Source organism: Folsomia candida, unplaced genomic scaffold (genome assembly GCF_002217175.1).
Source record: "Folsomia candida strain VU population unplaced genomic scaffold, ASM221717v1 Fcan01_Sc006, whole genome shotgun sequence".
In the NCBI taxonomy this organism is placed as follows: domain Eukaryota; kingdom Metazoa; phylum Arthropoda; class Collembola; order Entomobryomorpha; family Isotomidae; genus Folsomia; species Folsomia candida.
In genome coordinates, this window is record NW_019091198.1 from 9,891,213 (window position 1) to 9,918,877 (window position 27,665).

The 27,665-nt window shown below is 38.3% G+C and overlaps 4 protein-coding genes across 11 annotated transcripts; 3 read left to right on the forward strand and 1 right to left on the reverse strand.

Moving 5' to 3' along the window:
• The first annotated feature begins 525 nt into the window (after nt 1-525).
• On the forward strand, nt 526-9,370 carry LOC110851477 (ankyrin repeat domain-containing protein 50). Its single transcript, XM_022099259.2, has 19 exons — nt 526-1,939; nt 2,013-2,566; nt 2,652-2,787; nt 2,906-3,909; nt 4,006-4,072; nt 4,180-4,256; nt 4,342-4,565; nt 4,638-4,787; nt 4,870-5,059; nt 5,134-5,191; nt 5,269-5,299; nt 5,386-5,614; nt 5,693-5,859; nt 5,936-6,110; nt 6,198-6,267; nt 6,333-6,452; nt 6,542-7,173; nt 7,252-7,463; nt 7,609-9,370. Exons 1-19 carry the CDS (start codon nt 1,783-1,785, stop codon nt 7,727-7,729), a joined length of 4,374 nt encoding a protein of 1,457 aa, XP_021954951.1. The 5' UTR covers nt 526-1,782; the 3' UTR covers nt 7,730-9,370.
• Nucleotides 9,371-9,620: 250 nt separating this feature from the next.
• LOC110851552 (UDP-N-acetylglucosamine transporter) lies at nt 9,621-11,980 on the forward strand. 2 transcript variants are annotated; one of them, XM_022099382.2, is made up of 7 exons: nt 9,621-9,822; nt 9,942-10,015; nt 10,088-10,194; nt 10,267-10,383; nt 10,459-10,676; nt 10,767-11,149; nt 11,234-11,980. In XM_022099382.2, the coding sequence occupies exons 3-7, from the start codon at nt 10,122-10,124 to the stop codon at nt 11,502-11,504; spliced, it is 1,062 nt and encodes a 353-aa protein (XP_021955074.1). In that variant the 5' UTR covers nt 9,621-9,822; nt 9,942-10,015; nt 10,088-10,121; the 3' UTR covers nt 11,505-11,980. The 2 variants fall into 2 exon arrangements, with proteins under 2 accessions (XP_021955074.1, XP_021955072.1); XM_022099380.2 differs by lacking the exon at nt 9,621-9,822 and having other exon boundaries at nt 9,839-10,015.
• Nucleotides 11,981-12,680: 700 nt separating this feature from the next.
• On the forward strand, nt 12,681-23,853 carry LOC110851550 (coronin-2B). 7 transcript variants are annotated; one of them, XM_022099376.2, is made up of 13 exons: nt 12,681-13,883; nt 18,750-18,874; nt 19,536-19,733; nt 19,812-20,081; nt 20,163-20,327; nt 20,418-20,649; nt 21,184-21,263; nt 21,340-21,462; nt 21,522-21,639; nt 21,717-21,850; nt 22,287-22,541; nt 22,756-22,989; nt 23,061-23,853. In XM_022099376.2, the coding sequence occupies exons 2-13, from the start codon at nt 18,836-18,838 to the stop codon at nt 23,175-23,177; spliced, it is 1,965 nt and encodes a 654-aa protein (XP_021955068.1). In that variant the 5' UTR covers nt 12,681-13,883; nt 18,750-18,835; the 3' UTR covers nt 23,178-23,853. The 7 variants fall into 7 exon arrangements, with proteins under 7 accessions (XP_021955068.1, XP_021955070.1, XP_035708496.1 ...); XM_022099377.2 differs by lacking the exon at nt 12,681-13,883 and adding an exon at nt 13,907-15,635; XM_022099378.2 differs by lacking the exon at nt 18,750-18,874 and having other exon boundaries at nt 12,682-13,883.
• Nucleotides 23,843-27,469, reverse strand: LOC110851549. Its single transcript, XM_022099375.2, has 12 exons — nt 27,283-27,469; nt 26,971-27,073; nt 26,628-26,885; nt 26,399-26,555; nt 26,098-26,313; nt 25,896-26,010; nt 25,517-25,814; nt 25,374-25,439; nt 25,094-25,283; nt 24,778-25,016; nt 24,304-24,690; nt 23,843-24,221 (listed from the first exon to the last, which is right to left on the reverse strand). The coding sequence occupies exons 2-12, from the start codon at nt 27,007-27,009 to the stop codon at nt 23,988-23,990; spliced, it is 2,199 nt and encodes a 732-aa protein (XP_021955067.1). The 5' UTR covers nt 27,010-27,073; nt 27,283-27,469; the 3' UTR covers nt 23,843-23,987.
• Between the last annotated feature and the right edge of the window lie 196 nt (nt 27,470-27,665).

The following is a 27,665-nucleotide window of genomic DNA, read 5'->3' on the forward strand; positions in this document are numbered from 1 at the left end:
TATTGTGCATGAGGAGAAAATTGATACAAATCTTCAGGAAAGTATTATTGGCCAAAATTGCGAAAATGTCCACTGGAAGAAGACTGACCAATAGTGCATACATCATGAATTTGCATACCTAGTAGGTAGACCAGGCACACATATGACTCATTCCGGTGACATTTGGCCTGCTGCTGCTGTGGATATTCATGGAATTGAACGCTAGCCCTCCACATTCCCGGATTTCGGTGTTTAGTTGTTGGGAAGGGAAGAAGTCCAAGAAGGTGCAAGTGAACTGAAACCAAACCACTCTCACTATTCGGTTCTTCTGCTGCCTGAGCCTGGTACAGGAAACAGAGAGCGATGCGAGGAGGGTGCTTTTTCCGACCGAACTCCTTCCTCTCTCACTATTTAGAAATACCCGATTCCAAGTGGTAACTTTACCACAGAAGGAGGAAGAAGACGTGGTAGAGAGCTATTCCTCCTCTTCTTTTGCTTTTGTATATAATGTCATGGATTGGAGATGGATGTATACACACACACTTGACTTGGCTGGCTGAAAGGAAGTAAAGTAAAGTAAAGCACTAAAGTAATGGCAAGCTAGCAAGCTCTCTCTCATCTCATCTCATACTTTTACGTAACTATACATACACGATTGGAATGAACTACTGGACTGGACTGAAAATGTGTGTATGCGAGTGAATGGACCGAATTCCCTCAAAAGATAAAGGTTGTATATTGTAGACAGGAAGACAGACAAATCACTCTCACTCAACACGAATACGATCCTGAGTAGTGTGTGTGTATATCTTTCTTTCTTTTAAATAAAAGCAGCTCGAGCCGTGGTAAAACCAAACGTGAAAGAAAATCAAATAAATATACAGAGTCAAATTGTTGCAGGAGAGGAAAAAGTACGTACGTACGGGTAGCTCAACAAAACTCTCATTAAATTATAGATATACCGTGTTAAAAAGTAAGTAATGACAGTCAGAGAGCAATCATCTCATCATTACTCATTAAGATTTAGGCAAATAATAATTATGATGATGATTAACCTTTCCGTCTTCTTGGCAAGTTAAGTTGTAGTAAGTATCGTCACGTTCAAATGTTGGTTACCATACACAAGACCAGACGGGGACAAAGTCATTACATGAATCTGTAATTAATTCCTAAAGTTTGACTCAGACGAGAGAGACGAGAGTGGATTGCTGCTGCTGCTGAGTGAAAATTTCTAAACCAAGTCAGACGTTTTAAGCAATGAGATCATGATAATGTGCAAATAAGGAAGAATTGTTATTATACGGACAATAAAAAGACTGATCTACTTATTATTACTACCAAAGAGAGAGAGAGAGATAGAACTGATCTTCTTTTCTTGCTTGATGTGTTTGTTATGTGTGAATCGTAAAAGTCAAGATAATTATTTTATAAAGTGATCGTTAATACTGCAAGTCTGACATCATCGGGGTACAAGTTCTACCCACTTTGTTGAAATGTGAATCCAAATTACGTAATTCTGTATAAAAAGCCTCATGTGATCTGTCTATGCATATGTAAATCTTGAGAAGGTTGGGCAGGATATTAAAATCTCATAGTTATACTCATCTGCAAATCAAATATTCTGGAAAATTTCACTTTCAAAATGACACGTAATGCCTACAATCCGGAAAAGTTGAAGATGGCGAGAAGAAAAAGTGAAAAACGGCGAGAAAATCGATAAGGAAATTTTATGTGTAAAGTGCCAACTACTTAAAAATCCCGTGAAAAAGACCTTTTTCTTTTCGTTTTAAATCGTCACGTATCATGGCACACACATTGATCGAGGGGAAACGATTCTTCTGTCGTGAGTGGGTCTTCTCCAAGATCCTCCACTGCCTAGAAAGTGTGCAACGACGTCGTGGCGATGACGACAATGCTGGACGGAGCGGTCTTGGCGTACTCATCATGTCCGGACCAGGAGGTGACTATTTTTTATTTGTTTGTAGATATTTAAAGTTTGAGAATTTTTAATGAAATTGTATTATATTTTATAGGAGGAAAGACGGCCATCTGCTCGGAAATCGTGTCCCCTACCTTGTCCCACGGGAAGCAATTGGCCCTTCGGAAACGTCTCCTCGCCTACCACTTTTGCCAATCCCATGACCTCAACACTCTCTCGGTTGCTCAGTTCCTGGCCCATCTAGTCCAACAATTGGTGGATAGCGAGTTGTTGGTCGGCTACGCGGAGAAGGTGCAGGATGAGGATGTGTCCCTGAAAACGATGGGAGAGGATCCCGACGTGGCGTTTAAGCGTCTCGTCGCCTTTCCTCTGTTGGAGATAGATGCCCCCAAACATCCCTGCTTCCTCCTCATCGACTCCATTGACGAGTCTTGTATCACGGGAACTCCCACCTCGTCAACCGCGACATCGTCCAAAACTTGTCCGTCAGCAATTAGTAGCACGATTGGGGAATTGTTGGGGACGCATTGTCACCTCCTCCCTCCGTGGCTGGTCCTCATCTGTACAGCAAGGAAACACAGCAAGTCCATTTCTAAGTTGTTTTCCGGGTTTCGTAAAATTAGTTTGGATGATTTAAGAAAGTCTCAGGTACTTGGACATTCCCATTTTTATTGCGTAATTGCACATATTAATGATCAACTATATATTTATCTCCTTGTCGTTTGTTTCTCAGGTCGTGAGAGACGTGCAGCAGTACATCCTCTCCAGACTGGACCAAGACTACTCTTTGCGACAACACATTCGCCGTGAAACGGCGGAAATGCTGAATCAACTCCATATTAAGAGCAACGGTTGCTTTCTTTACTTAGGTTAGGACTTGCATTTATTCTCTCCTTCTCAATTTTGGCATGGTTTACGCATGAACTGGTTCCCAATGTTAATAAAATAGAGATAATGTTTGACAACTCCTTTGTTTCCTTTTGTCAGAGAAAGTGTTGGACGGGATCTCAGAGAATTTTATTGTTTTGCGAGAAATCAGGGAAATACCGGGCACGCTGTTCGGCCTTTATTTGTGGCTCTGTCAAAGATTGTTTACCAAGAAACAATTTAGCAAAGTTCAGCCTATTCTTTGTATTTTACTCGCGTCAAGAACACCAATGCAAGAGAGTGAGATATACGCTTGCCTCCAAACACGCTATATTTCCATAAGCAAGGAAGACTTTCTAAAACGAATTCACGTCCTTCGTCGCGTGCTAATTATCTCACCGGAAGGTTACCACACCCTTTTTCATCACAGCTTCTCGGAATGGTTCCTGGATGTCAAATACTGCACTCAAAAGTATTATTTATGTCAGGCGGCAGAAGGTCATTTGATGAAAGCGTTGCACCTTGCGGCTCGTGCCTCTGAACTCAAACCGGACCAAGTCGCCGACCTGGCTCACCATTTAGCAAATTCCACAAAGTTTTTCAGTGATCCGAATCTAATCCCTGTGTTCCTACTTTCCCTCGGAGTCACAGTTTTCTCCCAAGACTTCAACCTGCACTCGTACGACGTAAAGGTGCACAAACTGCTGGCAAAGTGTGGCGTAAAGAGGGAGGTTTTTGCTGTAGGTGGTACTAGTAGTGATCAAGCTGCAGAGACAAACGTTGTGACAAATACCACTACCACCGCTGCCGCCTTTACCGACGTGGTTGGGGGTGTGGATAACATTAACTATGAACAGGGTGGTGGGGAAGCACCCTGTGAAAACTTGGAGGAACCTTCACTATTGATTCCCGACGAGGACGCGGAAGATCTTGGGGAGAAGGATGGCATCAGTATAGAAATGATTGGTGACATAAATCATACTGATTACAATCAACGAACCCCACTTCATAATGCAGCCAATGATGGAAATTTACAAATTGTCGAATTGCTGATTACTCATGGAGCTTCGCTAGAAGCGACTGACCGTCACGGAAGGACCCCTCTGAATCTAGCAGCTCGTCAGGTAAAAAATCTATACATGTTGTTTAGGGGTCATAATTAACTGACAAGACCCAATCATCAACTAAACATTTATGCATGTATTTATGTAACTAAACAGGGTCATGAAACTATTGTGAAAGCTCTCATTGAAGCCAAGGCAGATGTAAACCATGCTGATCATGATGGTAATAAGTTCATTAATGATATTATTCATAATCATAATAGAGAAATTTACGAGAAAGTAAGAGAAATTTACACCCACAAGGCCCTAATTTAACTATGTCATTCGCAGGATGGACACCACTTCGCTCATCTGCGTGGGCTGGGCATGTAGGCGTTGTGGATATCCTTCTCCAAAGCAAAGCTGCTGTAATACTTACACTTCGAATTTTTGTGCAATACTTTGGTTTGAGATTTTGTAATATTTTAAACTAAATTCAAATTATTCTTTAAGGTTGACTTGACTGATGGTGATGGTCGAACTGCGTTGAGAGCTGCGGCATGGGGTGGACACGAAGAGGTCGTTAACTCTCTCCTTCGAGCAGGAGCGTCTCCCTCCCTTCCAGACAATGAAGGCCGAACCCCTCTTATTGCGGCGGCTTATATGGGCCACGCAGATATCGTGGATAAGCTCTTGTATGCTGGAGCGGATGTAAATCATGCAGATTCAGATGGGAGGTAAATCGATGTGTTTTCATACAACCTTGACATAATTATGTTAACTATAATATATGCAATTTGATCCCACAGAACTGCCCTCTCCGTGGCTGCATTATGTGTTGCAGCCAGTCAAGGACATTTGAAAGTGGTGAACCTGTTGCTGGAAAGGAATTCGGAAGTTGACCATCAAGATCGTGATGGAACCACGCCTCTTTTAGTTGCTGCTTTTGAGGGTCACAAGTTAGTACATACATTTTATTAGTAAAAAAATATGTGTAATTAAGTGACCAAGTAAATAAAATTTACATATTAATGAACACAGAGAAGTATGTGAACTACTCTTGGAATTCGAAGCAGATGTTGATGCCGTCGACAAAGCTGGTCGAACTCCTCTCTGGGCTTCCGCGTCTATGGGACATGCCGGAGTTTGCGAACTGCTCTTGTTCTGGGGAGCGTATGTTGATCACATTGACGGCGAAGGGCGAACTGTACTCTCAGTTGCTGCAGCTCAGGTATGTATCAAAGCGCCACATAAATATGTTACAATTTGAAAATACTTTTCGTAACACTGAATGAAAACTAACAGGGTAACGTCAGCGTTGTTCGACTTCTTCTTGCAAGAGGTTTAGATGAAGGACATCGGGGTAAGTGAAAGTTTTTGGCATTTTAATCAGATCCATATATGTCAAGATGAACTTCATACTTGTTTACTTGTTAATAGACAATGCTGGTTGGACACCGCTTCATTACAGGTACATGCATACAATCAAAGAGTCGATTATTGAATCATTATAATTAAATCATCTTAGTTTCAAATTAACTGTAACTTGGTCTGCAGCTCATTTGAAGGTCACCAGGAAGTGACAGAAGTATTGTCGGAATCAGGTGCAAAGTTGAACGAGGTGGACAACGACGGGAAGCATGCCCTTTTGCTCGCTTCCCAAGAGGGACACATTTCTGTGGTGGAGACCCTGCTAAACCTTGGGGCAGATATTAACCAAAGATCTCACGATGGGAGAACTGCACTCAGGGCTGCAGCAATTGAAGGATATAGAGACGTTGTTCAGGTGCATATATTAGTAACTTACCAACTGGACGTCTATTTTGAACTCTTTCCGATAAATTACGTTATTAAACAATTTCAGTTATTGGTTCATCGAGGAGCGGATGTTAACTATAGAGATGCTGATGGCAGAAGTACACTTTACCTCTTGGCGTTAGAAAGTCGCACATCAATGGCTCAATTTGTGATTCGCTGCGGAGCTGACGTGGAAGATAGAGATCTGGAAGGCAGAACCCCTCTTCATGTCAGGTATTTCTCGCTCTTATTTCTTTTGAAAATTATGTACAGGAAATCTCACTCAAATGGTGACAAACTTTCTCTTTAGTGCGTGGCAAGGACATTTAGAAATGGTGGAATTGCTAGTGTCTGCGGGTGCAGAAGTCAACGCTGTGGACAATGATAGAAGGACACCGTTACAAAGCGCTAGTTGGCAAGGTCATGGTGAGATCGTGCGACTTTTGTGTGAAAGGGGTTCCAAAATTGACCATACGTGCAATCAGGTAATTTTTAAACAAGTGAAAGTTTTCTTAAACATCATATTGCCATCACCATTACTAAGATGACACAATATTCAAATTCAATTATAGGGTGCTACTGCGCTGTGCATTGCTGCACAAGAAGGCCATCTCGAATGTGTCCGTACTCTTCTGGAATGGGGTCAGAAAAGATTAGTTGAACACAGGAAAGATTAAAGGCTTATAACTATGTTTTTTTTTGTTTAGGTGCAAATCCAATGCATTCTGATAGATGCGGACGAACACCGGTTCGCGTGGCGCTGAAAAGTGGTCACTCTTCCATATCGAAATTATTGGAGGAAGTTGCGCTGGCCAGAAGTAAAACATGTAATGAATATACTCTTAATTGTTACTTTTTTAAGCTTATGTGATCGAAATGAAATCTTTAAACATTAATATTAATATTTTGCTTATAGTAATGGCCAAAGGACTAAATGCCTCTGAATGGGAGACGCCAATATCTGACGAAACGTCCGACTTGAACAAAGCATCATTCAGCTCTGCAGGGTTTTATCGCTCGTCCCACACCACTTCAGGAAGCTACGAGCCGCAAAGTACAAGTTATGAAGCTGAAAAGAGAAAGTCAGCCCCCTCAAGCACGGGAAACACTGCTCTCACGCCAGGATCAAAACCATTCTTGCCCGAACCAGAAAGCTTCAGTTCTTCAAAACAAGCCAAATCATCTTCCGATTCAACATCATCTAAACAATATGGACTTTCTTTTACACAGCAAGTTCAACAAATGTCGAGACACAAGGGTCGTCCAGGAAGTCGCCTGCTTTCTCCACTACAGGAACCTCACAGTCCAATTTACGCTTCCCCTCCTCAGTCTCCGTCTAGTGATAGCGTCAATGACGACAGAATTAGTCCACTTAATGCTTTCTCTAACGTTACCAGTTACCATTCTAATGAATTCAAGTCAAAACCACCAGCAGAGTTACCTCGTGCAGGAAACGCCACCGCCACAAACACCACTACCGCAGCAACAGAATCCCCCATAACTGTTGGCAATGGTTGTAGTGGCCTCCAGTCATTTGCTTTTAATAGAGTAAGCATTTGAAATCTTAATATGGTTTTATGTAAATAATGAATCGAATAGTAATACTGATCCAATTTCTGAACTCAGGACTCACATATGAAGATAATTTTGGGAAGTACAGAAAATGGTGGAAATAACAGAAACTCTAGGAAAAACGGGATGGTAAGCAGCACCAATAGTGGACTAATCAATGCGACGAGTGCAATTCGCAGTGGCCTAACTGCCCTAAAGGCTGGCGTTCTCGAGGCAGCGTCAGGGCGTCGAAACCAGCACAATAACGACTCGCCCCTCGTCAGCGCGTAAGTGGTCAAAGTTTTACCTGTTAAATTTTAGTTCATCTTTATTCTTCACATACAGATGTGTGTAATTTAATTCCCTGCAAACCTTTCCATCATCGGTGCTAACCCCCAAAATAATCTGTGCCTTTGAAAATCCTTTCCACAGAAAGAACGATGTCCTCGTCAGCGCAGCGTCCATGGCCGTACCTAATCTCCTAGTGAAAAAGAAGTCGGGGAAGAGCGAAGGCAACTCTATCCTCCCTTGGAAGAGGGAAACTCCCTTGTAGTAGGAGCAGGAGCAGTAGTCACCATTAAATACCATTAATGCTTACTAAGATAATTGAGCAATAATCATTTACAGATTTACAGGTTGGAGGACATGTACGATATGGAGCTAACATGTCTACCAACCAACCAACCAACTAACTACCTAGATCATCTACTTAAGTATGAGAGATATGTGAGAAATGAGACCCTTGTACCAGTTAAAAACAATTAGTATTAAATATTGAGTCAGAGGCTACAAACTTACCCGCAACAAGGTCACCAAACACAAAGAAAAAGATAATATTTTCACTTGACAGTTACCAGAAAATACTAATTAATTTCTAGTATACACTACCACACCACTACTTGCTAAATACTGTCTGCAAATTATTATTAACTTATTTACTCAAAGAAAAAGCAAGCAAAACGCACGGCTCAAAAATCATGATGCAATATAGTCACTTAACTGGACGTAGATTTTACACTTCTCGAAACTGTATTCCTTTTTCCGGCCTATAGAAGATGATCTGATGAAAAAACTAGTGCTTGAAAACATAATGTGCCAATAATTGTTTAATTTGCTTGGAGACAAAATTGCATACTCTTACATATCCAGCTACTTATGCAGTTGCTCTTTCGTTTAATTTTTATTTATTTTATTTTTCACCGTCAATATTTTCCATTAGTAGCTCAGCTAAGTAGATTCGTCATTAACGAATTGTTAAAATACTCATTTCATTCTTACGTATGTGTTGACTTTCTCTCATTTATATGGCTTAACAGTCAATCAGTTGCATGCATCTGGGGTCTCAATTATATACAATGTATGTACAAGATATATAGTAAAATGAGACTGAGAATGGAATTTTACATGCCTCACAGCGTGATAAAATCGACAAGTATGTATACGGCAGTTTCACAATCTCTAGTTGACATAATATAACAAAATAATACTGTTTTTGCCAATTTAAAGCTTTGTCACAACCCAACCTAGCTACCAAACTACACATATTATTAATTAAAAATTAGTTAATTTGTAATCAGAAAATTATTTAAAAACCAAATTTTATCTTGACATGAACTTATTTTACACTTTTGTTATTTCCTTATGATTCTACCAATTCCAGACGAACTTATCATTTTGCTATGCCTAGCAAGCCTTGCTTACTTATAAATAGACACCTTATCTACAACTTCTAATTACTTTCCCTCACTGGACGAAACTTGAGAGCCTATTATTATATGTATGATAACATTTACCACTCCTAGTCAGGTACAGGTAAAAAGAAAAAGTAAACGTTGAGTCAGTTCGTCTCACTAATTGCGGACGAACCTAAAATTATTATAATTGTGGAATAATTAGGAAATAAATACATGAAAGTCTTCTTCTCTAGTTACCACATAACTTATATATCCACCCACCCACCCACCAAACCCCACCGTCGTCTGTATCTCTCCCACCCGTACATATTTACGTATCGTATCACTTTACGTTTTTTTGCTCTAGATATTATTATTAAAATTATTGTCATTATTATATTATATTTATCAAACCAAGTAAATACGATTCACGCATACAAAATACAAATGTCAGAATTTACTAGCTTTTTCATGGAATAAAAGCTTTCCAACGGAATAAAAAAAATTATCATGTTCTCTGATTTTCCATATAATACGTTATTTGCATATTCATTTAGCATCCAATTCAAAAGTAAATGTACAAGTGTGTTAAAGAATGCAGGATGCTGATTAAAATACCGGGTTGTGCATGCGTAGATATCTGCATACGCACGACTTTCTCTTCTTGACGCCATGCCAGTTATCAGTTCATCCATCGTCATGCATGGGTCATATCTTCCATTTTTGTCCTCAGTGTCAATGTGCATGCATTATGAATGATACATACATATGGTGATATTATTTAAGAATACAAGAATTTCGGGAAGCAGTATTATTAGGCAAAACCAGAAAAGTGATACAAGTCCGACTGGCTGGCTTAGGATTAGTGGTGGATTGGATTATTCGAGTGTTGGTTGGATGGTGATGTGTCAATCCTTTAGGAAAATCGTGCTCTCGTGTTTACTATTTGGTTGTAGTTGCTGCTGATTTGGAGGTAAATTATTATTATTACCGTCACTCACTTGGTTAATTTAACCAAGTTACAAGTTGGCTAAACTGCTGCTGCATTAATTGCTTATTTTAATGGTAAATTAATTGTACACTCGTCATTAGCATTTTGCAGCAGGCAAGAGACACGACACGACACGACACGAACGTCTGTGCCGGGTGGAATTTAAAGAAAGAAGGTGAGACAGATTGATAAGAAATTATTATTTTGATAGATAACTGACCTAACTGATAAGCCTAATTTGTTGCAGGGCGGATCACATAGATTCTAAATAAGCTTCATGGATGGACAAAACTGAGCATCAATATCCCCTTTTGGATAAGTCCGAATCCAACATGCAAGATCATGGCAGTAAAAGTAAGGTTGATAATATTTCAAAATTATTGAGATATGTTGGGTGCTAAGTGCGTTATCTTAATTTTGTCCTAGGTAACCATCGTCTAAAGTACCTAAGTCTAGTCACACTTATCGTGCAAAATGCAGCTCTTGCACTCTCGATGCGCTACGCCAGGACTCGACAGGGACATATGTTCATGTCGTCGACAGGTAAAATACCAGAAATTGCGTAGTAAATAATAAAGGTATATTAAACTAATAATAATTCAAATATATTATGGATAGCTGTACTTAACTCGGAAATCGTAAAATTGTTCATCTGTCTCTACGCTGTTTACTGGGAGAGTAACTCGTCAGTTCCTAAATGGATTCATACTTTGAGGTCAATAATTATCAATCAGCCAATGGACACGCTCAAAGTCTGCATCCCTTCAATGGTCTATGTTGTCCAGAATAATTTACTGTATGTTGCTGCCTCACATTTAGACGCGGCGACCTATCAGGTAAGCTAATTTTTACAATTAATAGCATTGGTCGTGGCGATATTTATGGTGAGCAATTAATTACTAACGGTTTTGATTTCTGTTGTGTAGGTCACTTATCAACTTAAGATACTGACAACGGCAATATTTAGTATTATAATTCTGCGGCGAAAACTGATCCTTACGCAATGGACAGCCCTCCTCCTCCTGGTCGTTGGGGTTATCATGGTCCAACTTGCCCAAACGGACGAAAAATCTAGCAGTTTGAAGACCGAGGCTGGGGAACAAAATCGTGTCGTTGGATTCGTTGCAGCAATTGCGGCCTGTTGTCTCTCAGGCTTTGCTGGAATCTACTTTGAAAAGATTTTAAAAGGTTCGGACATATCGGTGTGGATGAGAAACGTACAGTTGTCTTTGTGCTCAATTCCATTTGCAATTATCACGTGCGGCCTTAACGATATGACGGCGATAAGTGAAAAGGGCTACTTTTATGGGTAACTACTAATAACTTTGTACAGAAAATATTCCAATGTTTTTTGTCACTTCCACTCAAATAATTATTTCTTTCGAAATTCCAGTTACGACCTTTTCATCATCTACGTTGTGGTCCTCCAAGCCGGAGGAGGCCTCGTTGTAGCAATGGTTGTCAAATATGCTGACAATATTCTAAAAGGATTTGCCACCTCTCTTGCCATCATCGTCTCCTGTGTGGCGTCAGTTATCTTCTTCGAGTTTCACGTGACCCTACAATTTTGTCTTGGAACAATGGTCGTCATCGTATCCATCTTCTTGTATGGGTATCAACCACCAACTAAAGGAAAGCAGCCTTCCCTTATTGTCAAAGTCTGATCGGTCCGTACTGTTGTTATCATATAATTACCTACATACATATAAGAACTATTGCCTTCCTGTCATGATTCATTATGTCATTAGCTATTATTTTAACGTTTAACCAATGCAGTTTTTCTCTTGAATTGCAATCAAACATACGTGTTCCAAATCTCATTATCAGCCAAATCCCGTAAAAAGCTTCATGAAATCTGAGTATTTATTGTAACCATTATCATGTTGTACCTTATGTATTAAATATATTGCTACCTTTAGTCTAGTATAATAATTTTGCATAATAAGTAAGTGGTAACCGGGATATGACAAGTTTTATACATATATATTAAATGTATTTATAAGGGTGCTCATCTAATTTATTTATTGCTATTGAGACGAAATCGAGGTAGAACGAGAGCTGCGTCAAAATTTGAATGAAATATTTTATATATTGACGAAATAATAAACGATAGAAAAATATGTTTCCATTTCCCATTGTATATCCAATCTCAATTTATTTTTCCCGTCTCAATTTGCCTTTCACAAATCCCTGCGATGATACCCACTCTCTCACCCTACTTACTTACTTCCTTTCCATGATTTGACAGACAGAATCATCCACCTTTTTCCTAGAAAGAAGACAATATATTGATTCATGGGTCTGCATGACATTTAGCAAGTTAGCTTGCGTTTCAATCAAGCCGATTAACCCAAACCTATTTCCCAACTACTAATAATAGTCTTGCTTCTCTCCCATCTGTCACTTTCCCATTCAATGATACCGTTTGCAATTTGCATGCAAAATGCTTTCTGTCCATCACAACCGCAAACTCATTACTTTTGTCCGTCCTTCGTACTACCCATACGGTACGAGGAAGAATATCATACAGAATATTGACATGGATTGGATCGTTCTTGTTTTTTGGGGGGAAGCGAGTCGTCGACATTTCGCTCATGTGTCATGAATACGAATTCTTGGCTGCTTTTGCGCTCAGCTTCATTGGATTAGACTCCCTTTTCCTGTCGTGATGCAGTCTTATTATAAGCAAACCGAGTGTATGCATGTACGTACTCCAGTTCTAATTCACTGCTTCTTTCACTCCGAGAGAAAGGCGGAAACCGCATTCGAACAGCAACTGCTACCCAAATCCAATCCAATCCATGCCTGTTAGATCGGGATCTTGGAGGAAATGTAAAAATTCGGGTTGCATGCATACATACAAAAGTGGTGGTGTTTTGTGATGATTCACACAAAATCCTATGCAACGAACACGATCTGTTCTCTCTTTTCTCTGCAAGACTCTTGTTTAATACTTTCCCACTTGGTTACACATCATGCCTGGAAGAAGATTCAGTATATTTTCTCATTCTTCTTCTGGTCTAGATCATCTGCTGTCAAGCAAGCGGAGGAGTAACCACGTTTCCACAAGTGTATCTCTATCTCTGTTAGTCTTTTAATACGTAATTAGTGTGTGCATACATGTGTTCTTAATACAGTGAGAGTGAGTGAACGCATGACATTTCCCCCTCACTCACCCTTCAAAAGTGCATTACTTACATACTTTTTTACCATACTTACAGCCGTCTTATCGTCATCTTGTAAGATTTACACCACTTTAAACAACGTCATTTGTTGTTTGGTGGTCTTCTCCACTGCCTAAAGATTCCTGCATACGGAGGAAGAGTGCTTGTTTGATAAAGGGCGTGCATAATTGGGTGTTGGTAGTATTACACAAACTCGTTTTTAATGGGATGTGAAATGGAAAACAAGGAGTGACCAGTGGACCGGACTGGATTTGATTGAGCCATCTTCATCGTTGAACAAATCAGTACCAATGAAGCACAAGAAGAAATTAGCCATGCTGTATTAAAAAATGCAAGTGTTTTAACATTGCATTATAGTCCAACCAACCCATCGTATGCAACAAGACTGACTGTGTGTAATAAGATTTAATTGTGTTCAACAACCGACTCTCAGACTGAGAGTCTCAGTCTGTCATATCATCATCGAAAAGTTACATTCAACACGTACAAAAATCTTTCCTGCTAATCCATTCCTGCATGGACTGCTGACAGCACAAGTGTATTACAAGTCCCATTGTTGTTGGGTCAGCTGGAAGCAATAATAAGTGTCTTAACAAACAACATCTTGTGTAAACGAGTCCATGCTGATAAAAAACTCTAGAGACATAACAAGTATACGTGCATTTAAAGAGCTGACAACAAGTCACAATATTTTTAAAGTGAACAAAGTTTTACATTTTTCCAAGTTTTCCAAATAAATAAATCGTCATCCTTTTTACATTTCTGGTTAAAATACGCAACGAAGTCAAGTTGGGTGAGGAGATACATACGAAAAGTATACACACAAGTCAGACACGAGAGAAAGAGAGCAGTAGTAAAGTAAGTCACTCAGAAATCTCAATCACGACGGTGTGACTGACGCCAGATAAATAATAATTGTGACAAAGTATTGAGAAATTGTTGAAATAACTCGAATTGCGGAATGGTATCAATGATGTGTTACGTGTGAAGAAGACCGCAAATGAGGAACAATTGATTCTGATTAGGAAAAAAGGTTTCATTTGCAAATCATATATGTACATATTTATTTACACATATGTATATGCAGATATATTAGTCTAGAGAGGGGGGTTTACAGCTTTATGAGCTCTACTTATCAACACAGCACCTCTTTTTCTTGATAACATCGCCCAGATAAAATACACATTACATATTCGCTGTGCATACAATTATTTTATTGGCCCTGATTACACCACATACGGTATTTCTCCATGATCTCCGTTCAATCATAAGTCACTGACTGCTCGACCGAGAGGGTTGCAAATGTACACAAGCACAGATCGTCGAAATCCGATTGCATTACTATTATTGCCTTGACGTTACCAGACCACCACCATTTGTACATATTTAAGTACACACACATATTGCACCATTTGTTGTCGACACTGTAAATGTAAATAATTACAATGTTAGTTAGCAGTCCAGCAGGTATGTCATGCTAATAATATGTAATAGGAATACGCCAAAAGCCTCTTTATGCAATAAGAGTTCAGCACAACGAACGAGTTGATGAGGGCACACGTTCATCAGCCAGTCTTAAATAAAACTGTCATAAATTCCATTCACTATTCTCTCATCTCATCTCATCCTGTGTGTCTCTGTGTGTGTGATGAATGTGATGTGATGATAACCACCGAATTCCTCATCGCCCTTGTTAATTGCACCCATCATCATCATCATCATCATTATTTAGTTACAGACGAGTAGTTAACTTTTAACCTCAAGGACTTTAAACATTAAGCTTAAACTCAATTAATTTGTAATCTTGTGGTCATTTCATGTTCTACACTTCCACCAGACTGACATTACTATTATTATTAAATTAAGTATGTACTTATCCTTACTGGGCTTCGACAACTCAACCTTATCGGCTTTTTGCACTACGAAATAAAACAAGTTCATTATTCTGAGAGAGGAAATTAACAACTTCTTCCCTCACATGCAGCCTTAAGCTTTCTGCCATCCAGAAACTAGAGTGTACAAAAAAAATATACTGCAAATGCAAAGCAATCCGCGCTTCCAGACTAATTAAGACGAGTGTCACTCCCACAACGTACATATTTATGTATGGACGTATAATTACGCCTATCGTCACTCCTGTCCTTGTTGTGGTGTGGTTAAAAAAAGAACAATAATCGACGTGTAAATACTACTTTCTTCCATTATTATTTGGTTGAAAATAATCAGGGTCTCTGAATCAGTCGTATATCACGTCCTCCTCTCCGTTTGTGCATTGAGCATAGTGTGTAAAAACAATAACTATTTTATGTGGCTGCTCAAGAATAATACCTAATAAATAAATACTCATTCTCGAATCAGTGACTTTGTTGACAGTCTTTATTAACTCTCAAGATTCTCAAGAATCATTGGATCACGACGACCCGAACGAGTCAGAGGTAGCGCAGTAAAGTAATCAATAATTCACTAATGCGATCTTCTTGACTAAAATTCACAACAAATTTCATACTCTGCCGGAGAAATAACTACGGAAAAAAAGTCGAATCTAAATTTAAAAAGTGAACAATATCAAAAATGGTGGACTGCACATCATGCACCAGACCTTCCGTAAAGGTAGTTGTATTATACTCATCATCACTCTGTGAAAATGTGACGCCTTTTAGTTTAGTGTATTGTTTAGAGCATTTCAATTACATTATTTACATGCATTTATCCATTCACATTTTAGCATGAAGTTAGCACATGCATACTTTTTTGCATAGTTCACAATTCGCATTTCGGCCTCGGATTCACTCTTTTTATAAACCACAGATCAAAAGGATTTTGATAAATTTGAAGTTATTGCTTATTCATCTTCGTCCTTAGTTTGCAAATTATGTAGGATTTATATTTATCTACTATTTACTATTTACTGAGATTCAAATAGGGTACATATTCCGCTTGTCCAATTTTTACGATTCTAATTTTTCGTCAGTTTCTCTCATGTCAAAAGTATTCTTTTGTGCTGTACACAGTTTCCCGATTCAATTAATTAATCTTACAATAAACAATTTTCTTTTCTTAGCGGTCACCTCATATTCATAAAGTTGTCACCATAATTTGTCACATTGTGGAGAAACTTTAAACCACACTGGTTCAAAGTAAATTGGTTATTTTTAGCAACCCAGATGCATATTTTTTATTTATTAAGTACGTGTAAATTTCCTCAACCACAAATCCAATATTTGAATAGAACCCGTGCAGCCAAGAACAATCGGTCATAAAAATCGGCGAGTAATGGGTAAATATTGCTCAGTGACGCAGCTTGAGTTACATCAATTATTATTATGTGCGACTTTTTTAAGACTCTTTTTTTCTTACTTCTTCCTGTTTTATGCTCATTCGGCGAATCAGAATTTTGGCAGCCGGCAAGAATTTTTAAGTATTTTTCAACTCACATAAATAAATGACATGGCCAAGTGTGTGTGTGCGTTGGCTGAAGAAATAGGATATTTCGAGCTCAACATAATCACTTATTATTATTATTATTATTATTATATTCTTTCATATTTATTAAAAATGATGCGAACTTTCTAGCCGTGGTTTTGTGCAGTGGTTTGTGATGATCGTCGTCATCCTGATCATGAACCCATGAAAATCTGCGATCCATCAAATGAATGCTTCACAGCTCGCACTTAGGAGGGGAGCTTGCGAGGTTGATAATAACAGATCTTGATGCCCTTTGGATATGTGATAGGGTCCTATGAGTGTACTAAAACCCTGAAGTGGTTTGACTCCATGGCCACATTTGCGCCCGCCACACCCACTCAAAAATGCCCAAAAAACGCTTCCACTCCAGTTTTCACTCACTCAAATCCACGTCAAAAATCCAATTTTACTCGGATTTTGAAATTTCTTTCATCATTACACTCCCAGATAGTTGCTTTCTTCAATCCAATATCAAACCCAATTTTTTCGAAATTTTTAGTATTTTTAAAATTTGAAATTCTGAATGTGGATTGTTGTTGTAATCAACAACTCAAATTACGCCTGCGAAATAATCATCAGCAAAATTGAGTTTGATATGGAATTGAAGAAAGCAACTATCTGGGAGCGTAATGGTGAAAGAAATTTCAAAATCCGAGTAAAATTGGATTTCTGGCGTGGATTTGAGTGAGTGAAAACTGGAGTGAAAGCGTTTTTTGGGTATTTTTGAGTGGGTGTGGCGGGCGCAAATGTGGCCATGGAGTCAAACCACTTCAGGGTTTTAGTACACTCATGAGACCCTATCACATATCCAAAGGGCATCGAGATCTGTTATTATCAACCTCGCAAGCTCCCCTCCTTAGTGCTAATAATATCGCTTAATTTGTTTGCCCACTTCGCCTCCTAAATAGAAGTGGTTCCTTCTCTCGTTCATTATTAAATGGGATTCGTTCGTTGTTTGACCAGGTTACTTGGTCACTTGCTCTTTCAAAGTCAGCTAAGCTTGGCTTTTTCAAGCAATCTCATTTGTTCAATTGTGCAGTACAGGAGCACATGGTGTATACTTACAATTCGTGCCGTACACATTTTTTATACAGTGTAGCACACACACACATAGTTGAAAAGGGTAAGCACGTTAAGGTACATTTTATTTATATTCAATTAAATCTACATGTTCAAGGCAATTTCATCTTTTCATTTTCTTTTTTGTATTCATTTCTCTAAAGTTGAAGATTTCGTGTGCGTTTGTGTTTATTTATAACGGATGCGAGTCCTGTTCTTAGAAATACTTATTATTATTTAGTAGGCATTTAATACTTTTAGTTTACGGTAATTCATCATCGCATTTAATATCCATTTATGTATGTGCGTTATTATTATTTTTGGGCAAAAAATGAACGACTTTGTTCAATTATTTATGTATTAGCCGGCTCAACGTATCTTTCACACTGTTTGTAGTGCTGTATATGAAAGCAAATTCGAATTACTTTTGATATGGGAAATTATTAATTATTAGTGTAAAATTGGCTCCCACCCAAATTTATTGACCACTCCCTTGATTAGTTATTTTGCATGGATTCGTCCAAAATTCATTCATCACTTCACGTAGAAATCTCCAAATACAAATATTTAGATATACACAACTCATGCAGGTGTGAGAATGTTTAGAGTTTGATTTGGTCAATAATATATAAGAATATCTCTCCCACATAAAAGTGATAATTGAGAATTCCATATGTATACTCGGTATGTATGGAATTGTTGAGTTTAATCCCTGCAAAACAGCTTCATTAAACAAGCGATATTCCTCCTCGAAATATCTCAAATATGACCTCATTGTGATCTGATATCAAAAAAAGCAAAGGCAAACATTAAACACCAACCACGGCAAGCAAAACAGTATGCATTCTTCCACTGTCCGATTACGATTAACAAGGAAGAGGAGAGAATTCGATCGCATTTTACGTTCCCATTTTCATCCGGCGTGTTTCTTAATTAATCAGAGATTTGTTGCTTGTGCGTTTATTTGATATAATATTTTTTAGAGTGTTCCATATTTATTATTCATTGCCACTAATAACACCAAATAACAAAAATAACCTAATTGTGCGTGTAAAATATAGATTATTAACAAGTAAAAAGTGTGAATGTGAACTATTTAAAACGAAGTATTTTGTTGGATGTGGTGTAGTAACGCTTCTTTGTGTTGAATATATTTATAATGAATATTTTTATAGTTTGCGTTGTTTTTGGATTGTTCAGTGTGGATGATGGATGATAATTTCTGCATGTCTCAAACATGAGGACACTGTTTGTTTGGCATCCCTTAATTTGAATTGTTGACTTTTATGAAGAACAAAGTTGACATGGATGACATAAGAGGCCAGGTATTGTATTTGTGTTTTTTTCCTGCTTTTATATGTAATTAATCTTAATCTCTAATAAATTGTCAGTAGTCTAAATTAATAATTCTTGTCAAGCTTGTTTGTCGCTTAGTTTTACATATGTAGTTAACATGGTAGAAAGTGGATAAAAACTACGAAACCTGCGAAAACTGGACATAATTAAGTAGCCGACGAAGCTTTTATCACTTTTTTTCTTCATGTCGTGCTTGGTCCAAGTTAGGAAAGCATTCTAATTGAGAGAACGCATGTCATCTTTATTTTTACACTCCGCCGAACAGAAAATTGATTATTTTAACTACAAAATTATCAACGACATGATTTTAACTGCAGTTGTGATCTCATTCATTATTTATGATCATTCGACAATTACTGCACTGCAGGTTGTTGTAATGCAATGCATGCATGCAAGATTTTGTATACTAGACAACTCGTCCTCCAGGGAAATTGAGACTGTCTGTTTAAGAGACGCTGTTTTTTTCCTAAGTTGCTGTATCACAAGGCTGCTATTGAATTGAATTTATTACGATTACGATTATGCCAACTTGATTTAATTTTATATTCGGTTAATTTATATTATTTAACTAATTGTTATTAATTTTTATTATGATTTGCATAAATAATTTAATTGATGGCCATTTCACAGATGGGGTTTCGAGGGGTGCGTACCTCCAAATTTCGCCATGTATTTGGCCAACCAGTCAGGAAGGAGCATAGTTACGACAACATAAAAATCACACGGAATGCTCACGACTGCAATTTCTGCGCAGTGAACCCCAAATTTCTAGCAATTGTTACCGAAGTTGCGGGTGGGGGGTCGTTTATGGTTTTACCTTTGGAGAAGGTATACACATTTAGTTAAAGAAGTCCAAAATATTTCATATTTTGAGATTTTTTTATGACACATATTTTTCTTCCAAAGTATGGACGCCTTGATCACCACAACACGTTCAAAGTTTGTGGTCACACGGGCCCCGTGTTGGACGTGAAATGGAACCCGTTTAATGACAACATGGTCGCATCAGCATCGGACGATGCCACAATCAAAATTTGGTACATTCCCGACGGAGGCCTCACTGCAAACTTGAACGAGTGGCTCGTTGAATTAACAGGTCATCGGCGTCGTGTCGGATTTTTGGAGTGGCATCCAACGGCAGAAAATGTACTTGCCTCGGTCAGCTTTGACCACACGGTAAGTTTGCTGCTGGATGAATAAATAAATGAATTGGATCATAAATAACTTAATTAACCACAAATTGCCTCTCAATTTCAGGTGATATTGTGGCACGTAACTAAGTCAGAACCAATCATTTCAATCAACTGCCACCCTGACATTATTTATTCGATCGCCTTCAATCGCGACGGCTCACTCTTGGCTACGACTTGCAAGGACAAAAAGCTTCGAGTGATCGAACCTCGGACGGGGAAAGTCTTGCAGGTAATACAGAAATAAGACAATGTCCTAAATAATTAATTTCTGGTTGGTTCCCATAATTAAATCTCTGGAAAATGATCTACTCTGGAACAGGAGGGGCAGTGTCACACTGGAACGAAGGCAAGCAAAGTAGTTTTCATTGGGGATACTGGCCGCTTAGTCACGACGGGATTCGCCAGATATTCCGATCGACAATTTGCCATATGGGACGCTAAAAACTTGGAGAAGCCTCTCGCCGTGGAAGTGATAGACTCCTCTTCCGGGGTCGTGTTTCCATACTATGATCACGACACGAGACTCCTCTACCTGGCTGGGAAAGGGGACGGTGAGTGAATTTATGGTTCAGTTTTCATTCACATACATAACTGATATTCAAGGTAGTAAATTTTGAGGCGACCATAACCATTAGGAAAGTAATAAAGATAATCAATTACACAATATACATAGGTATTTAGATACAAATTATATATCCCATTTAATAATTATGTATGCCAGAATTTTTACTCGTCGATAATCACAAATTCGCCATCCTATGCGGCGTGCTCAACATTTTTACCAGAATTGTTTACCACCGGCTTAATAAGTCTTTTCATGTTTTATCACATTCTGTTTTAACAACTTACATAAACTTTCTAAAGCAGCCAAAGTTCAAACGCTATTTAATTTTATTACTGTGACTGAAAAATGACAACGGGAATTAGCACACATCATGAGCATACTTAAATACTTAAAAATGTCATCCGTATATTTTGTCGATGTCAAATCGTCAGTTGTCCTGATGACACCTCAGACAAAAGTAATCGTTTTCAAGTTGTTATTATTTTTTTAATTTCACCCTTTTTATGGTCTAATTTTCCAGGAAATATTCGTTACTATGAAATTGTGGACCACTCTCCATGGGCCTATTATTTAAATCAATATCTATCCGGCTGTCCTCAAGTATGCACAATTTATTAACCATTTATGTAGTTTGAAAGCAACTTGTATCACATTTTTGTCTCATATTTCTCCTCAGAGGGGCCTAGGTTGGATGCCGAAGAGAGGTTGCGAAGTGTACCGTTGTGAAATTGGCAGATTTTATAAACTTCATGCAATCAAAGGTCTATGTGAGCCAATTTCCATGATAGTTCCAAGAAAGGTGGGTAAACTTTAATTTCTGAATGAAATTATGACACTAATTCTTACTCTGGAAATCAGAGCGATCAATTCCAAGATGATCTCTACCCCGACACCGCGGCACCAACGCCATCGCTGTCTGCAGCCGAATGGATCAGTGGGGTCAACAGGCCGCCAGTTCTAATATCCCTCAAGACAGGTTGGATATTGGAAAAATTTGCATATATATTAGCTTTTGTGCATTAAACAAGTCCCCGGATTAATTATTTTGATTAGGCGTTGTGGTAAAAACTCACAAACCCATTCCACTCCAAGAAATTGAGATGACATCCAAACCTCCAGATCGTAATACGGAAATGAAGTTTGCATTCCTATCTCAGGAGACAACGCCGGATTACAGGAGTTTGGATGTAAGAATTAATTAATTAATTGGTATCTGCACAACAGCACTGAACTTTATGAGCAGAAATTCAGAAAAAGTTTACAACTTCGAAATATTCATGTTAGACTTTGTAAAAGTGTACACGAATTTATGAGAAGTCAAAGTTTACCAAATTACAACAAAACGTGAACCAAAAAAATTACTTGTGGAATGGTACAACATGATTTAATTTTGCTTTTTACAAATTTTCATCTTCTATTTATTACTTACCGTGCTTACTTTTTTTAAATTTAAATTACTAATCAACTTCTTAATAATTTTACAAAATACTTCATTTCAACGCATATATTACAAAATATGCTACGTACTTCCTATCCATTTTCCTCTTCTTCACTTTATTTTTATTGTTTGCTAATTTTTGCATGATTCAGTTTTGCGTTCTTTGCATGAAATGCGATTAACAGGACAACGATGGTGTGGATGACGATGATTCAGACTCTGAACGGGAAAGTGATGACGAAGACGATGGTCACGGAGTCCGATATTCCTCCCGAGAAGAAGACTACGACTATGACTCTGGGGTTAACACGGACATAAGTCTGGCGACGACCGTAGCACCGGGTTCGCCCCCACTCCACCACCCTCTCAGGAGATCACCCTCCACTAAAATCCTCCAGATTATTAACCTTTTGCAGCAAGACGCTGGCAAATACGATGCGGTAGTACATCTAACCTTACTAACCAATCAAGTACTCATTATTAGCTATATGTAGATTGTTATGTCCATCTTTGCTGACCAGTAGTGTTTCACATTTAGCATTTGAGTACCATCTTTTCCACGCCGCCTTCCAAAACATAATGAAATTTCAGACACTTAAAACCATAACATGATCATTTTAATATAAAACGTGTCTTTTGTGTTTATTTGTTCAGTCGAGGGAGAAGGACTCGAAGGAAAAATGGGAGAAAACCAAGATGAACCAGGCCGTTCAGCAAAAGAAAGTTGCGTCGATTGTTAACCAGCTTCAAACCACGACGACCCACTCTTCCAGCTCATCCCCCACCAATTTAACTACCTCCACTCAACCTACCTCAGTTCGAAGAGATAGCATCGAGAGGGTGAAAAACAACAATCAGAACAACATGGATCTGGTCACTTTTGATGATGTACGTATACAATCAATACATGGAATAATAGTTATGGCCTCTGACTAAATTTATGTACATCTGTTTCACAGTTCCGGGCCGGATATATTCGCAAGTGTTTGGAAGTGGAGAGATTACAGGTCATGGTTTCCTTGAAAGATAAGCGAATCAAAGAATTGGAGGCGTACGTGGAACTCTTGTCCCAATGAGATGAACCTACTAGTCACAAGAAACAAACAATTTACAACAAATTCAAACCGAACAAAAAAAACGATAATTCAATAAACCCCACCTCGTCATCAATTGTCAGATCATCATCTTCATATGCAATCGAATAAACCTGAGGAGGAGCACCTATCTGCCTGCCTACCTACCAAACCAAACCACAACTACTATATATAATATTACCATTTTAATCAAAAACACAACAATTTGTCTTTAATCTTAAATATGCGCTTTCCACTTTCAATTTGACTCAATTTTTCATTGCTACAGAAAGTAAGGAGCAAAAGCTTGCATATACATAAATATGCAAGGACTTATTGTAGAAAATATTTAGAGATGAGAGAAAAGAGAGAAGACCTACCCTTTTCCCCAGGGAACAAATTGGAAAAGCTTGTACTTTTTTTAGACTTATACCTATTACCTACAATACTACAACTATGGAGAAGTGATATTAGGTTAGTTGTTGTTAATTAATTATGTAAAATCAATTACTGCATAAACCAAACTGCCTTTGTCCAACAGACCGATTTTACCATACATTAATTATTATTGTTATTATTGGGAGACGTTTTGTTGCTTCAAGAATTGTGCAACAAAGAAACAACCCTTTTTAATCAAAATAATAAATAAATACCACCTGCTATTATTATGCTAAACATACTTAAAATATGAATTTATTCTCTGAAAATAGATTAAAAATACGAGTTTTTTGTATTGGATACAGGTGGTGTTACTTATAAATCAGAATAAATGTTACTATATTAAGGTATTATATGTAGGATTATCTTGGCAGTTTACGACTTTATAACACCTTCAGTCGCTATTTGTTCAGGATTTGGAAACAATGACGACGTGGTGAGATTCGCTGACTCGGAAGTAGCTGTACTGTTTGATTTGCCACAAACGTAGGTCACAATCATGCGGAGGCAGCCCATCTGAATTTGTGAGTTGAGGTTAACGGGGGCACTTCCTTCGTTGTCAATGATATTAAGACACCGGCCAATTTCGCTCTTGTAACAATCACAGGTCTACAAAAAAATTTTGTGCTTTAGAATTTAAAACAACTTATAAGCATTAAAACTAAAAATAGGATTATTAAGAGTTACGTACATCTTCAATGCGAGGTACTCTGGAGGTGAGAGAGTATTGTTTTTCAACTAGGATTTTACGCTTCTTCAGAATCTCATCTTTCATCGCTTGTAAAGTATTAATTTTGGCAGGTTTTCTTACTTTTGGTTTTAAAATATATCGACTACAATCTACACTAATTCCATGTTTACTGTAGTTAATCATTTCCCACTGCTTACGATAAATATCAAAAAATAGAATTGCGTGCCAAGGTGATATCCGAGGACAGTTGGTCAATTGTGACGGATCGACAATACTGGTGTTTGCACGATCGTAACTTTCCGTGCCAAAGAAAACTTGCGGATTGCGTACGGTTAATTTTCGATTTTGATCAATGAACAAAATTTCCATTAACACGGGCCTCGTGTCCTAAATGAGCACAAAAATGTATTCGTTATTAAAGCTAGGCTTAATTAAATAAGAAAAAAAATACAGAAATATGCATGTACGACTCACTTTAAGGGGTCGATGAATCAACGTGGATCTTTTCTCTGAATATCCGTTACTTAAGGAACCCGTGTTTTGTGAACTGAATTGGTATGATGATGCTTGAGATGATTCCAAATGCCCTCCCTGGCTTGCGGCGTGTAGTAACAGGTCAAATCCATTAAAACTATTATCATCCTGCTGCATAGGTTCTGCAGCCTTTGGAGCCTCTTCAGCCACCGCCACTACTTCTTTTGTACTGGAAGGATCTGTTCAAATAGTTATTCGAATCGACCCATTAGATATAGACAAGCCTTCACATTAAAAGATTTTTGGAGAAAATTACCTGGATCCACCACGTCTTCTGGTTTTTCATTTAAAGATACAACTCTTGACAATATTTCTTCCAGTTCTGCAAAACCAGTTCCGCATAGATCCATCTCAAAGAAATCTTGCATTGAATCAGTGTAACATTGGTAAAGTTTCTGCCTTGTTGGGGTGGTCATGTTGGCTTCTAATTTCGACTTATCCATAAACTATAATTTAGAAAATAAATAACAGTTATCATAAAGAACTAATAAATACAGCCTCTTATGTTATTATACAACAACAGCATCTTAACTTACAGAAATTATGGTTCCATCATCTTTTACAGGACTAGCGACGTGACCATCGCCAGGTTTCAAAGAAAACTAAATCAAATGTATTTTCACCGTTATTACGAATGAGTTTATTTATTGGACAGTTTTTGTGGTATTATTTTGCTAACCCTTTTTAAAGGAGGCCACGGTATCTTTCTAGCAAATGGAGGGTTTACTCTTTCAGTTGCGGTAAGGAATTTCAATTGAACGCTGGCTCGATCAACTTGAGACGTGGTAAAATTCCAAAGTGACACCCGTTCAGACAGTCGAGCTGATTTTAATGTTTTCTCTTCCAAAAAATGTTCAGGGTGTAAGGGACACATCCAGATTCCTATTGGTGCTGTGGTCAGCGGCGGTGTAAGACAATCAAAATGAAAACATTTTGGACAATAGTCACATTGTATTATTGGGCCAACACGACAGCTCCTGTGGTCACAAAAAAAGACATTAAAGCACTCAGTACATATGCACATCCCAATACTTAGATAATTACTAAATCTGTCTTACTTTCCACATTTGAAACAACAGGAAATAGGTCTTGGTGTGCAGAAATTTTCCAGTTCGATTACTGCTGGTTTCACTTTAGTTCCTGGTGCTCTTCTAATTACACTCCTACTCGTACCTGCATTTTGTTAATTGTTCTAATTATTAGCCTTCAGAGATCAATTTGAACCAACTATCCTAAAGTTAAGTAATTATTAGAACTCACCAGGAAAGTTGTACGGATTAACTTGGTAACTTTTGGGAAGTTCAAAAAGCGAAGGGTTGGCACACGTAGCTTTTCTTACTGCCGTTTTCATCAATTTCCTTAGTTTATCAGCTTTTCGCTTCGTATCCTGTGTAGCCTTTCGTTTCTTTCCCCGAGTTCTTAATTTCTTTGGCACAGCAATGTCCGTGGCCTCTTCCTGTTTCGCAACTGCGTCTCCTAAAATTTTAAATAGTTTTATTTTATAATTATAATGGTCAGAATGAACAATAACAACAAAAGCCTTGGTTCTCGTTTTATGTACCTTTCTCACCATTGCCTCCTTCCTTAATATCCTTCTTTTCTTCACTGCCTGATTCAGGTTCCGACATTCCGACCGGATTACAAATATCCTCTTCCTGAGATTCATCATTGTCCAGCCCAACCTCCGCTGTCAGGAGAGGTAAACCTTCATTTGCAAACTACAGAAGACATCACACGACATTTAATTATACAAGCTTACATCAAACCTGATTATAATTTTTTTTTCATACCTGTTTATTTCGACAACTTCTACACTGCCATCGCAAATCCTTCACTTCCGACTCATCCAGAGGAGGGTCGTCACACACGGGATGGTAAGAGATCACCGTGCACTCGGTACAGGTGAGCATAATGTCCCCAATATCGCCACAAGCTTCACAATATACTTCCTTTGGTTGTGCCCTCGTCCCCTTCTTCTGACCCTTCTCGCCTCTACTCCTTCCATCCGAATTTCCAAATGTGGGCGGTGCAGTCAAATTCATAATGGCCTAAGAGTTACAAATTCATTTCTTCAATTAATATATACACCTTAAAAACTAAAAAGTTAACCATTATCATTTTATCAGTTCATACCCCCATCAAACCATCCCGATCTCCTACCGCATTCGACATCTTTGTTTGTGTTCCAAACCAAGTTATTCTTGTCCAATCCAACAATTAATGTAAACTCCTACTTCTGAAATATAAAAGTTAAATCATTTTTCATTCTTGAGTCTAATCTCATCCACAAAATGCCCATCTCTAATTCTACAACTTCCAAAACCTCCCACTTTCACTTGTCAACCTTTAAACTTATCTGGCCGTGTCGTTAATTGATGACGCTTTTACTTTAAAACACAGGCATCTCCACACAAACCAAACAAAAATCCATCCTCGTAAACTTACCTGAGCCAAAATCTTCCCGTTTCTCCACCCCCCACTCCACCCACTCGTGGTGGAACCTGGCGACGCAAAAGTGCTTATCGTCGCCGTCGTTGTCGTCGGTAGTGCAAATAGTGGACGAACGAAGGAAGTTATTTAGTTGTTGTGAGCCAAAGAGAGAGAGAAGGAAAATGAGTGGATAGAACTTGTCACTTGGATTTGAACTGCGTAAGCGCCACTGTCCCCGTTCAACTCAATGTCCCGCTTGTGAGGCACCACCGCCCGCTTTCTTCTTTCAGCCCACCCCAGCCAAGAAAACCTCAATTTTTATCATGAAACTCGTGAGAAACCCATTAAAATGAAATCATGAGTTTTAAATAACTTCAACTTTTGGAACTTTAAAATTT

What these genes read in the sequence shown, in the direction of transcription:
- LOC110851477 (XM_022099259.2), top strand. Translation starts at nt 1,783, where the DNA reads ATGGCACACACATTGATCGAGGGGAAACGATTCTTCTGTCGTGAGTGG. An exon ending in TTCTCCAAAGCAAAGCTGCT is followed by an intron (nt 4,257 to 4,341) that starts GTAATACTTACA and finishes TTATTCTTTAAG; the next exon opens with GTTGACTTGACTGATGGTGA. An exon ending in CATGCAGATTCAGATGGGAG is followed by an intron (nt 4,566 to 4,637) that starts GTAAATCGATGT and finishes TTGATCCCACAG; the next exon opens with AACTGCCCTCTCCGTGGCTG.
- LOC110851552 (XM_022099382.2), top strand. Translation starts at nt 10,122, where the DNA reads ATGGACAAAACTGAGCATCAATATCCCCTTTTGGATAAGTCCGAATCC. An exon ending in GCAAGATCATGGCAGTAAAA is followed by an intron (nt 10,195 to 10,266) that starts GTAAGGTTGATA and finishes ATTTTGTCCTAG; the next exon opens with GTAACCATCGTCTAAAGTAC. An exon ending in TATGTTCATGTCGTCGACAG is followed by an intron (nt 10,384 to 10,458) that starts GTAAAATACCAG and finishes TATTATGGATAG; the next exon opens with CTGTACTTAACTCGGAAATC.
- LOC110851550 (XM_022099376.2), top strand. Translation starts at nt 18,836, where the DNA reads ATGAAGAACAAAGTTGACATGGATGACATAAGAGGCCAG. An exon ending in CCTGGCTGGGAAAGGGGACG is followed by an intron (nt 20,650 to 21,183) that starts GTGAGTGAATTT and finishes CTAATTTTCCAG; the next exon opens with GAAATATTCGTTACTATGAA. An exon ending in ATCTGGTCACTTTTGATGAT is followed by an intron (nt 22,990 to 23,060) that starts GTACGTATACAA and finishes TCTGTTTCACAG; the next exon opens with TTCCGGGCCGGATATATTCG.
- LOC110851549 (XM_022099375.2), bottom strand. Translation starts at nt 27,009, where the DNA reads ATGTCGAATGCGGTAGGAGATCGGGATGGTTTGATGGGG. An exon ending in TAATCCGTACAACTTTCCTG is followed by an intron (nt 26,011 to 26,097) that starts GTGAGTTCTAAT and finishes AACAAAATGCAG; the next exon opens with GTACGAGTAGGAGTGTAATT. An exon ending in GAGTACCTCGCATTGAAGAT is followed by an intron (nt 24,222 to 24,303) that starts GTACGTAACTCT and finishes ATTTTTTTGTAG; the next exon opens with ACCTGTGATTGTTACAAGAG.